We start from the raw sequence: 12,848 nt of genomic DNA, 5'->3' as shown, positions 1-12,848 counted from the left end.
TCATCGTATTTCTGGCCAATGGATAACTAGTAGATATTATGAAAGCTGACTGATCGGAGTACACCTCACATAATCTTCACATATTCTCAGTGCTACTCAGAAAGGAAAATAAATCATGTGTATTGACGACCAATCGCATGGGCTGAAGTTGCTTGACGTAAGTAGAGCTGCCCGAATGTGATACTGAGTGGGGTAAATACGATCGCATTATCATACTAGATAGCAGTCACCGTCGGACAGTCCGACACTCGAATCTCAGCAACTTTGGTCCTCAGGTCCAGTACTGTGACATGGGCTTTAGTTAAATAAAGCCTCCATTATTGAATTCAAATACTATGGAGATTTACTCTTCTTGTATCAACACAAAATGAGTGACATGAAACTGGAAAACAACTTGCTGGGCCTGCCGGTCTTACTGCCATGGACCTACTCCTTGGCATTAATCCCATTGCTTGTCTACTTCCTCTACAAAGTAAGTACGATAAGCTATTTAATAATTTCTGACTTAACTAAGAACCACACAGCACACGCTAGCAACGGATATTCCTCATATCAAAGGCCTACCGGAGATTCCCGGCGCAGTGCCTGTCTTCGGTCACCTGCTCAAACTTGGAGATGATCACGCAAGCATCTGCGAAGGCTGGTGGCGGAAGTATGGCCACTCGGTATTTCAGATCAAGCTGGGCAATACAAGGGCTGTAGTGGTCAACTCGTTTGAAGACTGCCGCAAGATGCTACTTGGCCACCAAAACGCTATTATCGACCGCCCAAAGCTATACACTTTCCATGGCGTGGTCAGCAGTACTCAGGGTTTCACCATCGGTTCTTCTCCCTGGGACGAGTCCTGCAAGAAGAAGCGTAAAGCAGCTGGAACTGCGTTGGGAAGACCCGCTCTTCGCAACTATTACCCCATGTTCGACTTGGAAAGCTACTGCATCGTCCGTGATCTGCATCTGGACAGTTCAAACGGCGCCGTTGAGCTCAGCGTCCGCCCTTATATCCAGCGCTATGCTCTCAACACGACTTTGACCCTGTGCTATGGTATCCGCATGGATGCTGTTTACGATGACCTTTTGCGCGAGATTCTCCACGTTGGCTCGGCTATCTCTCTCCTCCGCAGCGCTTCGGAGAATCTTCAAGATTATATCCCCATTCTGCGGTACATGCCAAACAATGAGAAAACTGCCCGATCAAAGGAGCTGCGAGACCGTCGCGATGCATACTTGAACCTCCTTCTGGACAAAGTTCGGGAGATGATTAAGAAGGGAACCGACAAGTCTTGCATTTCTGCGGCCATTCTCAAAGACGAGGAAACGAAGCTGACGGGAGTGGAAGTCTCTTCCATATGTTTGTCACTTGTCTCCGGTGGGTTTGAAACTATTCCTGGTACTCTGACTTCCGCTATCGGGTCGCTTTCTACCCCAGAGGGACAGATCTGGCAAGATCGCGCTTATGAGGATATCAAACGATACTATCCTGACGTTCGTGAGGCTTGGACAAGCTGTGTTTCCGAAGAAAAGGTCCCCTATGTGAATGCTATTATCAAGGAGGCTGGGCGCTACTATACTGTCAGCTCAATGAGTCTTCCCCGAAAGACCGTGACAGAAGTGAACTGGAATGGTGCAATCATTCCTCCAAAGACGATGATCTTGATCAATGCGCAGGCCGGTAATCACGGTGAGTCTCCCAAATATACCGCTGTCGTGTAGATACCAACTAATGTTTGAAATTAGATGTTGACCACTATGGGCCTGATGGGGGCAAGTTTGATCCTGAGCGATGGCTAAAGTCTTTAAATCCACCAGAAGAAAAAGAGGTCAGCGGCCTGCCGCATTTGAGCTTTGGCTCTGGATCTCGTGCTTGTTCCGGTCAATTCATCGCATCAAGACTACTCTATTGTGCTCTCATTCGGATTCTTGCCTCATACAAGATCGTGGCGAGTGAAGATAGTCCACCAAATACGGACTATGTGGAGTATAACCAGTTTAAGACGGCACTGGTTGCTATTCCCAAGGATTTTAAGGTCCGGTTGATTCCCAGAGATGATGCTGTTACATCAGAGTGTTTGAACTTGGCGGAGCTGAGAACTAAGGAGCACTACAAAGAGTGATGTGTTAAGCTCAAAATGCAGGTGGAAATGTTTCAGCCATTCAACCTTAGGGCCTTGGAACCAACATTGCGGACATTTACTGGAAGCACTCAAGTGCTGTTGGTGATAATATATTGAAGTTCAACCCTGGAAACATTTGCTAGCAGTCATACTCAATTCGATCTTGAGGTACTTTACATATGTAGTCATCAGGTAGTCCCATTTCGGTAAAAGAATATGTTCATTCAATCCATCTCAAGTCATTTCAACTAAATAAAGCAATATTTACTCATAATCAATTTCGGGTTTTGTTTGTTATGTTCTTGAAAGTGCGAACACTTCCAAGATTGGACACTTCGTACAGCTATATACATCACAGATCATAACCTCAGTATCTTAAGCCCAAGCGGTGCCAATGGCCCAGCTTGCATCGTAGTTGAATGTAGTGGGAGTATCAAACACTTCGACACCACCGTTGCTTGCTGCGTATAGAACATCGTCGTAATGACGGAAGAAACGAGTAGGGTAGCTCCAAGATCGAACAGTGTGGGTTCCTGCCCCCTCAAGGGCCTCTAGCGGGCAGAAAGTGGCATCCTCGTGGAATTGCTTTGTACCATCATTGGCATTCAGCAAGAGGACAAAGTTGTAGTGGCGGATGTAGCTGCCAGGGGTATCAACAGACTCGAACGAGAAACAAGCAGAGTTTCCGAGACCGGTGACGACCGTCCAGCTAGCCTCCTCCTTGAGGGTAGTGGAGCTGGAAGAAGTGACCACCTGGGTGTTGACAGCAGTGCCGGTGTGGGCAATGTAGCGTGTAGTGTATCCAGGTGTGGTGGCCCGCAGCGAGATGACGGAGCCAGCAGTAAGGGCTGTTCCACTGGTCAAAGAGGTGGTCACGTACTTGGCAGCGACGATGTTAGCCTGAACAGAGTTCTCGACAGTATCGGTCGGGTATCCGCTGGTCATCACGCCTTCGTAGAAAGTTCCCTGGGCGCCGTTGCTGTTGTCACCACCAATACCGAGAATGATGGCACCTTCCTTAAGCATAGGGTTGTAGCCGCTGGGGCGGACACCGCTGTAGTATGTCGATAGCGCACCAGAGGCAGCGTTGCCACCACGGATAGCCCACAGATCAGCTGTACCCTTGACAATCGCACTGACAAAGCGGTAGGTGATAGACGGGTCGGCACTGTTCAAGGTAGCGCTCTCGCCGGAGAACAAGCCGTTCTCGAGATCGGCCATGATCCAAGGACCGTCGCCAGCGCCATAGCCCCAAGAAGTACTGTTGCCGTAGTAAATAGCCTCCATGTGGCCGGCACCGGTGTCGGTACTGCTGGTCTCGGCATTGCCGTAATCATAGCAGCAGGCATCGTTGTAGTGGGTTCCGTCAAGGACCGCGTACATACCCTCTGGCTTATCGAGTAACGCGGTATCAACAGCGTCGTTGTTTCTGTAGCCTGTACCGGGCGACATGAAGACACCGTATGCCTTGTTACCATTGAGCGTGACAGGTGCGCCAATTGCACTGGCCAAATCATCGTAGCCACCAACACTAGGGCCATCGAATCCACCAGGTGGTGCCCGTGTGAGATGGTTGCCATTGCCTGTCTGGTCGTAAATGGTTGTAATGAGGCATGTTGTGTTGGCACAGAAAGTGTCTTGGGCGGCGGCGTTTGCGACACCTCCAGCAGTCAGTGGCACAATAATTGTCGTGGTGTTGTCTGAGCCACGGATCACTTGGTAAAGTGAGCTATCGTAGGCAGTGTATAGAGCACGGGTGGTACTGTGTGCAGCAACGCAGGGTGTGTCACCAGCCAAGTAAAGATCACAGGGTCCAGCTACGACGAGTGTGCTCCCGACAATAAGCCCTAGAGCAACTGTCCAGGCGCGCTGGAGGATGCTTGGTCTTGACAGCATTTTGGGTGACCTCTGGCGTTTGTATTCAGCGATGAGATGCTCGATCCTGGAATTGAACAGATAGGTCTAGTCACTCCATGCTGGGCAAGCTTCAGTCTATTTATATTGTTTATTTCGTCTGGCGAGATGCATATCCAGTTTCTTCAGAATTGTCAGGCGTCGTTATAGTGGGGTTGAATTCTCCTCCAATGGGTGATTGCAGATGGAGTATAGTACATTATTGACTCGATGATATAAGCGGGCTTGCAGCTTAGGTCTCATATCCTCGGTTAATACTGGAAACAAATTGAGTATCAAGTTCAAGCCACAGTACCTTTCAAACTAAATTACTTGACGAAACTGCCGTGAATAACGCGGGGAAACTGGAGGTCAGACGTTTAGGGCGATGATTTATGCTGAACCGTACGGAAAGTGATGTTCCACCTGATGCTCACGAGCCCAAGGCTGATTGACCAAGCATTTTGTCCCACCGGGCTTTTTCCCATTTCTCCTCGGCGGGGCACAATTAACCGAAGCAACCAACGCAGTCGAGCAGGAAGCAGCCAAGCTTAGCCAGATCCAGTATTGTGGCGTCCTAACTTAATTGTTCCTGAAGATGCGGGGCCCCGGACGGCACTCGTCTGCACATTCGTATCGACCTGAGGGGAATTTGTTATTGGAGGTACCTGGTCAGCCACCCCTTTTATGGACTAGCTCCAGTCCCTGGAACGCAATGCCCTGGCATATTTTCGGTGACGAACGCCTTTTATTTCTTCAGCAGTTACGGCTTGGCAGGGCATTTTGGTCCCGTGAATTTGTCTGAAGCGTGGTCACATTGCTAGTCCTCATTTGTGGGGCACAAGCGGGGAAAAGGAGAAACCGAAGTATATCCGGCTTTTTGGACACTTTCCAAGGTTTTGGCCACTAGTTCACTTACACAAGTTACACCAGCTTCCGTAATTGTAGCTGATCGCCTTCATCCGAGGCTCAATGGAACGTCGGATCATGTGCGGTTCCTAATACTCCGATGATCCCCTTTGATCCAAGAAAAGTTTTCAATCTTCACTTCTTTACTGTACTCTGTTTCGTTTCCTTTCCACTGGGTCGCCCTGGCCCGGCCCGGCCCGGTCATCTTCACGAATCACAGATCTATCACGTGGCCTCGCATTACACACGAATATTCAAATGTTTCCTGTTTCATATCCATTTTACCAGCATTGGATATTCGAACTACATAAGAATGTGGAGATCACTCCTGTCCGTTTGCGAGCAAGATACGTCCACCATCAACACACAGAGAAATACCGTCCACGTATGACTATTCAAATTCGTTAGTGATGAAAAAGACAAAATTGGAAGATTTTCAATAACTTACCCCTGCCTTGCTCACTAAATACAAGATTGTACCAGCAATATCCTCAGAGCAGCCGGCTCTTTTGGCCGGGACTTTGTCGAATAAGGCGCTGAATATGTTCCCTTCCGCGCCAACAGGGTTCATGTTGCTGGGGACAACTGTATGGCAGTTGTTGGTTAATCTTCCAAACCACCAACATTGAATAGATTGCTGTTCACTTACATCCGGGATTAATCCCTACCACCCGCACGTAAAAGCGATTGTATTTCGCTGCCAGCAACTTGACGAGATGATCGGTGGCTGCTTTGCTCGTCGCGTAGCTTGTAAGGTCCACATTCGTCACATTGTGCATGCTCGCGCATGAACTTGTAATCACAATCACTCCCCGACCTTCATCCCGCCCCTTGACTCCCTCATTTATTGATTGATCGGCGGCTGCGGCGAGCAGGGGAAGAAGAGCAACACTTAAGTAGTAGTGAGCTGTGGTGTTGACCCGGAATGTGTTCTCCCAGTCTTCTTGTCTGATAGACCACATTGAATATTGGAGCTCCTTGATCCCTGCGCTAAGTACGTCACAGGACTTTGGAGGATCGCGACGGATTCCAGCATTAGAAATGAGCATGTCCAATGTTTTTTCTTGTCGATGGACTCTCTCCCCGAGCTCTTTAATAGAGTCTTTTGATGAGAGATCACAGGCAATTCTGTGAATAGCATATTGAAAGATAAGTTAGCCCGGACATAGCAAATAAATTCCATGCCACAAACCCTTCAGCATATCCACCATTCGTCTTTCCCAAGACGTTCAGCTCCTGAACTACTTCCGCGATAGGGTCACATGGTAGTGAGACCAGGTAAACTTTAGCTCCATTCTGTACTAAAGCCTGCACATGGAGGCAATTTATAGTCAGTAGTATTCAGTCTTCAAAAAAGGGTTGATCTCTCACCGTAGAGATCATCAATCCGATTCCACTACTCCCGCCTGTTACAACTGCAACTCGCCCCTTCACATTGAACAAATCCAAAACACTAAGAGAGGCCATCGAGTTTGAACCTATTTGAAGGTCAAAATTGAAGAGCTATTGAACCTCCAAGTACTATTTTAAATAATACGACCTCCGGGGTCACTCAATGTGTTTGAAGTGGGGAACTTCGAATCATTGGCGGCTGATAAGAACTAGCGGCGGCATGTCCGATTACCCAACATCAATTGATTGAAGGTAGACCAAGAAATGCTATGTCAATCAATAACATATGTATGAAAAATAGAACTTTAATCCCAGACATCTGGAATATACATTTTTCATGCTCAAGACATAACATGCATTTACATAGGCACCCCTCCAACATTGAGCTTGATTATGAAGCAGGAGTACCTATTATTTAGTCATATGTATGTTCTTAATAAAAATCGAGGATTCAACATTGGAAAAACTGTTCTACATCTTGAATTCGGGATAGGAAATCGAGTCTATTAACATTTGAAGTTGAAATCATATCCACTGGCATTGATATAACATTGAATGCCATAATATCAACTTCGAATTGATTATCGGTAGTCTTCCTAGTGCTTGCAGGAATCCGATAGTTCTGGAGAGGCCGATTGCTACCTATTCCCAACTAAAACCCCCACCTGAGTCGTATTGGTCTGGTTTCAAATTAAGACTAACTTACCGATGAGAAGAAAATTGGGCTGATCCCCAAGTCCTTCTGGCTTCTTCTCATTCCACGGGTGATGAAGAGCTGGGGATTTCCGAACACAATGGGAAAATGCCTATGCTTAAGGAGAACTAGACCTCATTTAAAGGATGTCGGTGTTCTTCTTTTACAGTAACAGTCAATTGAGATATAATCAACGGATGGGTGGAAAATAGCAACCTCTAGAATGGCGGACAAGCATATGAGCGACGCTATCGTCTCCTTGTGTGCTATGCGCTTTTTTCTCTTGCAAATAATGTGAGTCGATTGCACTGGTTGCCCACACTTTACTATCGTAATAAGGATTGGGTCCATTTTGCAAGGTTAGGCACTGAGCCACCAAGGTGGCTAGCTGAGGAATAAGCGGATTTCGAACTCTATGTTCCACACCAATTAGAAGCTGTGAGCATGACTAGTACGCGGCCGTTATATTTTACCCTTCCAAGCATTGCAGGTTAACACATGTGCAAGGTAAATTTTTGACATCTGAGATATCATATGCACCTATTCTTTTAGTGATCGGTAAGGCTATATGCCAATCAATTTCCACGCTAGACAAAGATAGAGTCTTCCAAGAGTGAAATCCCGTCTGACCAGCATAAAATTCACTACATATACGAACTATACGAACACTACGAAGCGGAGGGACATGGCCTGCGAATGTATACATACGGGACATCCCTGGAGAGAGTTTTTTGCTCTTACCGCTACTTCACTCGCCAATTTGCGGTCAAATATTCATATTCTTGTTGAAATGTGTTTTTTAGCCGACGCTATGGGGACTTTGACGTGAAGGTAGGGCTCCAAGTGCTGCGGGCTGATGATCAAAGTTTTTTTCTCCTTCTTTTTCAAATTTTTGTTTCTTTTTTCAGCTCGCCATGATCAACCAAGCGCCTTGACTTCGAATGTTTGAATAAAACAAGAGAATAGGCTCGTTTCAGGTATGTACCTTCCGAAATCTCTTCGGATGACCTTGCTAATATAGTAGATTATACTCCAGATTCTAGATCAAAAATTTGCTCAAACTAGAGTTCAGATCTCAGGCACTTTTACATTCCTTCATCGACATCTGGAAATATCCATTCATTTTCAACGCCGAAATTATGGCTACTTGTCACTTGGCCTTTCGGGAGTCTCTCGAAGGTCAGACAGTCACCATTCCAAGTATCTATCAGCTATTTCCGGAATGGAAGCCCAATTTGCACAAAGATTACGAAATGGCAAGAGATAATTTTCTGAATCCTTGGATAGAAAGGTATGTCACGCTTTTGGGGTTTTGATGTTCAATTTGCAGCAGACGATTTACACGCTAAATGATGAATTAAGATGGGTGGAGGACAGACACATAGCGCACAAGCTCAAGGAGGCCGATTTTGGTATATTCGCCGCAGCTTGGGGTAGGAGTGCATCATTTGAAGTACTTTGCACGGCTGCTAAATATTTCGCTTGGGTATGTTCAATGTTGCCCGAGTTTGTTTGAATCCATGGATACTGTCGAGTTGGTTTCTGGCTGATTCTAATATTCTTCTTCAAAGTATTTCTTATATGATGATAGTGAGTTACCTCACTTTGTGATGGACGTATAGCAGCCGAGTTACAGTTTAGCTAACAGTTATGCTCGGTAACTAGTCTTTGATTGTGGTACTCTAAAGCACGATAGACATCTCGCTGGAGTTTACAGAGAAGCAAGCCTTCAGTATTTCAAGTTCACTCTCATTGACGAAGGAGAAGCGCCAGATCTTTCGATTTTCACCGCAGAACTACAAAAAGGCCTTCAATGCTGGGATGAGGTTGGTTTGCACATTCGTAATGTCTGTTCAAAGGGTAAGTGGCTGTTCCTATCGTTATTTTCGATAACGTTAAAGATGATATAGAGACTCGTGAAATTCTTTGTGACGAAATGCTGCGATACGTTGGAAGCCTGAACAATGTGGATAGCATGTTTGATGACTACCATGTTCCATCTCTCGAGTGAGTTTCTTTCTCCTCATAGTACCATTGGTATACCACATTGAATGTGCATCGGCTGAGCTAATATCTAGACACTACTGGGCCCGCCGTGAGGCCACGGCTGCTGTATACTGTGTGATCGCTACAATACCGTACGGCTTCCATCATGCCCTCAAGTTTCTTTCAATACAACAAGACGGCTGATTGTCTAAGATTCATCTATGGATTGGATGTTACCAGAGAAGATGTTCAGGATCAATCCATGAGAGATTTGTGGCGAGATACTTCGTACTTTGTCCATGTGTGAGCTAAATACTCCCTGTCCGCCTCTAGAGCCAAACATCCAATTTTTCTAACAGCACTCGCAGCACGAATGACATGTTTTCCATGCGAAAAGAGATCGTAAGATTATTTAGGACCGGAGTGTGAAAATTGAGCTGATAATCCCAGATTGACGGCCAGATTGAAAACTTGATTCCTGTGTTGATGCTTAATCGCGGGATTGACTGCAATACCGCGATGCAGCAAAGCTATGCAGTTGCTGGCAATCATGCAAGAGCCATAATAGATGCAGAATCACTCCAGGTTTGCAAATCAAAGGCTGTTTCACAGGCATTTATTCAAAGTTGTCAGGATGTTGCGATGGGACTTGCTCATTGGAGGTAAGATCGCATTATCTTATTAGTCTAGGGCACGCTGACATGCATCTCCAGCTACTGTGGTCATCGATATGTCAAGCCATGGGAGCGTGATTCAAGCGGCACAATCAAATTTACAGTTGAGATGCCAAGACCCAATCCAGAAGCTAATAGTCTCAATGTTTCGACAGCTTACCTTCTCAAATTTGGCCTCCCATTGCAGAATTTGTTCTCGAGCTTGGTTGAATTTAGCCCATTGATCATGATGGTGACTACTGTGACTATTGCAACTCTTACATCTCGATATGAAAGCCTGGCAACTTTGCTTTTTTCAGGATGGGCAGACAGAGGTAGGAGTTTTCCGTGATTTTTGATGTATTACTGTTGCTTATTCTTTTGTATGATGCGACTTTCTGATGTCCTTGAGTCCATAAATGTGTTTGAAGTGCACATGTGGGGAGCTTCGGAGGATTGGCGGCCGATGCGAACAAGCGGCGGCGTGTCCGATTACCCCAGCGGCGAGCGCCGGGGCCAGGTGGAGCAACAGATGCTATCTAAATAGCAAATTCAAATCATAATTATCAGCGAAATCTATTGATCAGTATATCCCTGCGAACCAATTTTGAAACCCGACCTTTGTGTTTTTGTCATCGCATTCATCCGTCAAATCTACAAGCAAGATGTCCGTGGCTTTCCTAGCTGACAAAACCCAGTAAGTGAGTGAGTCGGAAGTCTCGCCCCTAGCATTTTCCCTTTGCATCTGTAAAAGCGACTTTTAACGTCAGTTAGATCCAAAATCTCTTTGGCGGATCTGCAAGAAGCGGCTGCAAGCTTTGGTATCCAAATACCGGATGGCCAAGAGGCTGAAGATTACCTGCATTTGCTGCAGTCCGCAGAGGCAGTGGTCAGACAAGTTCAAGCCGAGGATGATTACATCCACCCGGGACTATCTCCAGTATTCACTACTGCTCCCCGGATATTCTTTGAGCCCTCAAAAGAAGAGAATCCTCTAAATGCATGGAGACACCGTTGCGATCTCGTAGCATCGAGTCCGTCCAGTGCGATTCTTCGCGGCAAAACTATTGCCATTAAAGATAACATCTCCATTGGTGGTATTCCGACAACCATAGGGACGTTCACTGAGCTACTATGCTCTGATGGAAATCTTCCTTTGTCACCCATTGATGCATCTGTGGTATCACGAGTTCTACTAGCTGGCGCAACCATCAAGGGATCCTCCACCTGCGAAAATTATTGTGCATCGCCGCTATCCTATAGTGCGGCAGCTGGACCAGTGCATAATGCTCGTCTGAACGGCTATACTGCTGGCGGAAGTAGCAGCGGCTCTGCAACCCTTGTTGCCGCCAAAACACTGCATGGGGACGATCGGCGACCTTGTGGAGAGACGGTGGACATTGCAATCGGTGGCGATCAGGCTGGGTCGGTCCGAATCCCGGCTTCGTATAGTGGGATTTATGGATTGAAGCCCACTTATGGCCTGGTTCCATATACTGGAGCTGTACCACTAGCACCAATGATTGATCATTTGGGCCCGATGGCCGGCAACCTTGAAGACATTGCCATGTTACTTCAAGTGATGGCTGGGTACGACGGTATCGATCCTCGAATGACTCCCGAATCTCCTCTGAAAAACCAGGTTCACGATTATCCAAAAGACTTGCGGGATTTTAGGTTACGTGTTCGAGAAGGAGGGGAGGGTCTGGGGGCCGGGTTGAAGATTGGATTGCTCGTCGAATCTTTTGAGGTCCTTGGGTTATCAGATGAGGTCCGCGACGTTGTGCTTGAGGCAGCCCGGCGCTGCTTTACGGCAGCTGGAGCCGAAGTAAGGGAGATTTCGATCCCCATGCATCGACAGGGAGCTCTCATTTGGACAGCTTCGACCAGAATGTCAATGTCTGAATGGGCATGCCAAGGAAAAACGTCGGGGTTTTTGTCCTATTTACCCCCGCATATTCAAGCTCGTTGGCCTCCAGACCAGAGAATGTACGAGTTATTGACGGCGACTAATCCAGCAGCAATGAACATGATGCTTAGTGGCCAGTTTCTCCAGAAAAACTTTGGTCCGACCGTTGAGGCCAAGGCCCATCGTCGCGTATTTGAGCTTCGGGCGGCTTATGACAGCGCGTTGACGGAGGTAGATATTCTGGTTACACCATGTGCGCCGACCGTGGCTATGCCGCATCCAAAAATGCAGTTTGATTCCCAGGGCCCTGGCTCCAGTGTCATGGGAAAGGTATCGATCGCTGTAGGGGTCACTAGCAACACAGCGCCATTCAATGTCACTGGGCATCCGGCTCTGAACGTACCCTGCGGATTCGGCTGTGATGGAAATCAACAGGTAAAACTGCCGATTGGCATGCAGCTTGTCGGGAGGAGATGGGAAGACGCGAGGGTTCTCAAGGCAGCAGCGTTGTTTGAGGAAGGTGGGAAAGTCGCGCCTGCCCCATTCAACTAAGATCCAGTCCATCCATTGGATGTTATGTTATTTGCCCATTACCACCAATCACCTGAACTATATAATGGAGTTCGACGGCTCTACTTATCAACATCAATAAATGTGAATGTATACATTGAAATCGCGGAGGTTTTCAATATTAGTAGGCGTTATAACATCTATGTCTGGTTTAACCTTAGATTGTTTCCAAAATTGTTTAGAGAAAGGGGGGAATACGGGGCTTGAAAGCAAAACTCCCCTTCAGAATGTTCGTTCATATTCCACATGTGCATCGTTTTCCTTGCAAAGTTCTCGAGCGGCACAAAAATTACCCAAAGAGATTATGGCTGCATGAACCAGTTCGCACATCCATATTCCACCCGGGTAGTCGCCATATCCCTTCCAAGATTGAGTCTAGATCTTAGCCGACATCTGGAGATCAAGCGCATCCTGTCCAACCATAACATCAGGATACGTATTAGGGCAGTGATCTATCATGGTTGCACTGTTACACACGTGTGGAGAAGCCAATAATCAGGGAAACTTCAACCTGGAAATGTACTTTCTCGCTGCAGCCCTAGCAGGCGTTTCTTGACGCAGCCGCAGTAGCCACGCAGCCTTCACCTGGTCACTGTAACCTCAGTTCCCCTTCCACGCCATCACCGCCATTCAAGCCTACATGTACATTTACAGACTCAACCAGCCCCCCCCCCTTGCGTCCTCTATCCGTTGAAAAAACTGACAGCCAACCTAGAACGAGGGCATGTGGAG

At 46.9% G+C, this 12,848-nt stretch overlaps 5 protein-coding genes across 5 annotated transcripts; 3 read left to right on the top strand and 2 right to left on the bottom strand.

The window, feature by feature from the left end:
* Window positions 1–367: 367 nt before the first annotated feature.
* N7466_001065 (cytochrome P450) lies at window positions 368–2,110 on the top strand (the record flags this gene model as incomplete). The annotated part of the gene is made up of 3 exons (XM_057160463.1): window positions 368–472; window positions 525–1,677; window positions 1,734–2,110. The coding sequence occupies 3 exons, from the start codon at window positions 368–370 to the stop codon at window positions 2,108–2,110; spliced, it is 1,635 nt and encodes a 544-aa protein (XP_057026711.1).
* A 375-nt stretch (window positions 2,111–2,485) lies between these two features.
* On the bottom strand, window positions 2,486–4,006 carry N7466_001064 (alpha-L-arabinofuranosidase B; the record flags this gene model as incomplete). Its single annotated transcript, XM_057160462.1, has 1 exon — window positions 2,486–4,006. The coding sequence occupies one exon, from the start codon at window positions 4,004–4,006 to the stop codon at window positions 2,486–2,488; it is 1,521 nt and encodes a 506-aa protein (XP_057026710.1).
* A 1,228-nt stretch (window positions 4,007–5,234) lies between these two features.
* On the bottom strand, window positions 5,235–6,379 carry N7466_001063 (SDR family NAD(P)-dependent oxidoreductase; the record flags this gene model as incomplete). Its single annotated transcript, XM_057160461.1, has 5 exons — window positions 5,235–5,303; window positions 5,361–5,497; window positions 5,562–6,040; window positions 6,105–6,220; window positions 6,284–6,379. The coding sequence occupies 5 exons, from the start codon at window positions 6,377–6,379 to the stop codon at window positions 5,235–5,237; spliced, it is 897 nt and encodes a 298-aa protein (XP_057026709.1).
* A 1,758-nt stretch (window positions 6,380–8,137) lies between these two features.
* Window positions 8,138–9,650, top strand: N7466_001062 (terpene synthase family protein; the record flags this gene model as incomplete). The annotated part of the gene is made up of 9 exons (XM_057160460.1): window positions 8,138–8,289; window positions 8,361–8,484; window positions 8,570–8,588; window positions 8,664–8,858; window positions 8,909–9,005; window positions 9,077–9,136; window positions 9,198–9,287; window positions 9,344–9,386; window positions 9,435–9,650. 9 exons carry the CDS (start codon window positions 8,138–8,140, stop codon window positions 9,648–9,650), a joined length of 996 nt encoding a protein of 331 aa, XP_057026708.1.
* A 652-nt stretch (window positions 9,651–10,302) lies between these two features.
* N7466_001061 (uncharacterized protein) lies at window positions 10,303–12,098 on the top strand (the record flags this gene model as incomplete). The annotated part of the gene is made up of 2 exons (XM_057160459.1): window positions 10,303–10,334; window positions 10,412–12,098. 2 exons carry the CDS (start codon window positions 10,303–10,305, stop codon window positions 12,096–12,098), a joined length of 1,719 nt encoding a protein of 572 aa, XP_057026707.1.
* Between the last annotated feature and the right edge of the window lie 750 nt (window positions 12,099–12,848).

This window comes from Penicillium verhagenii (genome assembly GCF_028828195.1).
Source record: "Penicillium verhagenii strain IBT 33310 chromosome Unknown utg000002l_segment0_segment0, whole genome shotgun sequence".
Classification (NCBI taxonomy): Eukaryota; Fungi; Ascomycota; class Eurotiomycetes; order Eurotiales; family Aspergillaceae; genus Penicillium; species Penicillium verhagenii.
The sequence above is the reverse complement of the archived record's forward strand: the minus strand, read 5'-3'. Positions and strand labels throughout refer to the sequence as shown.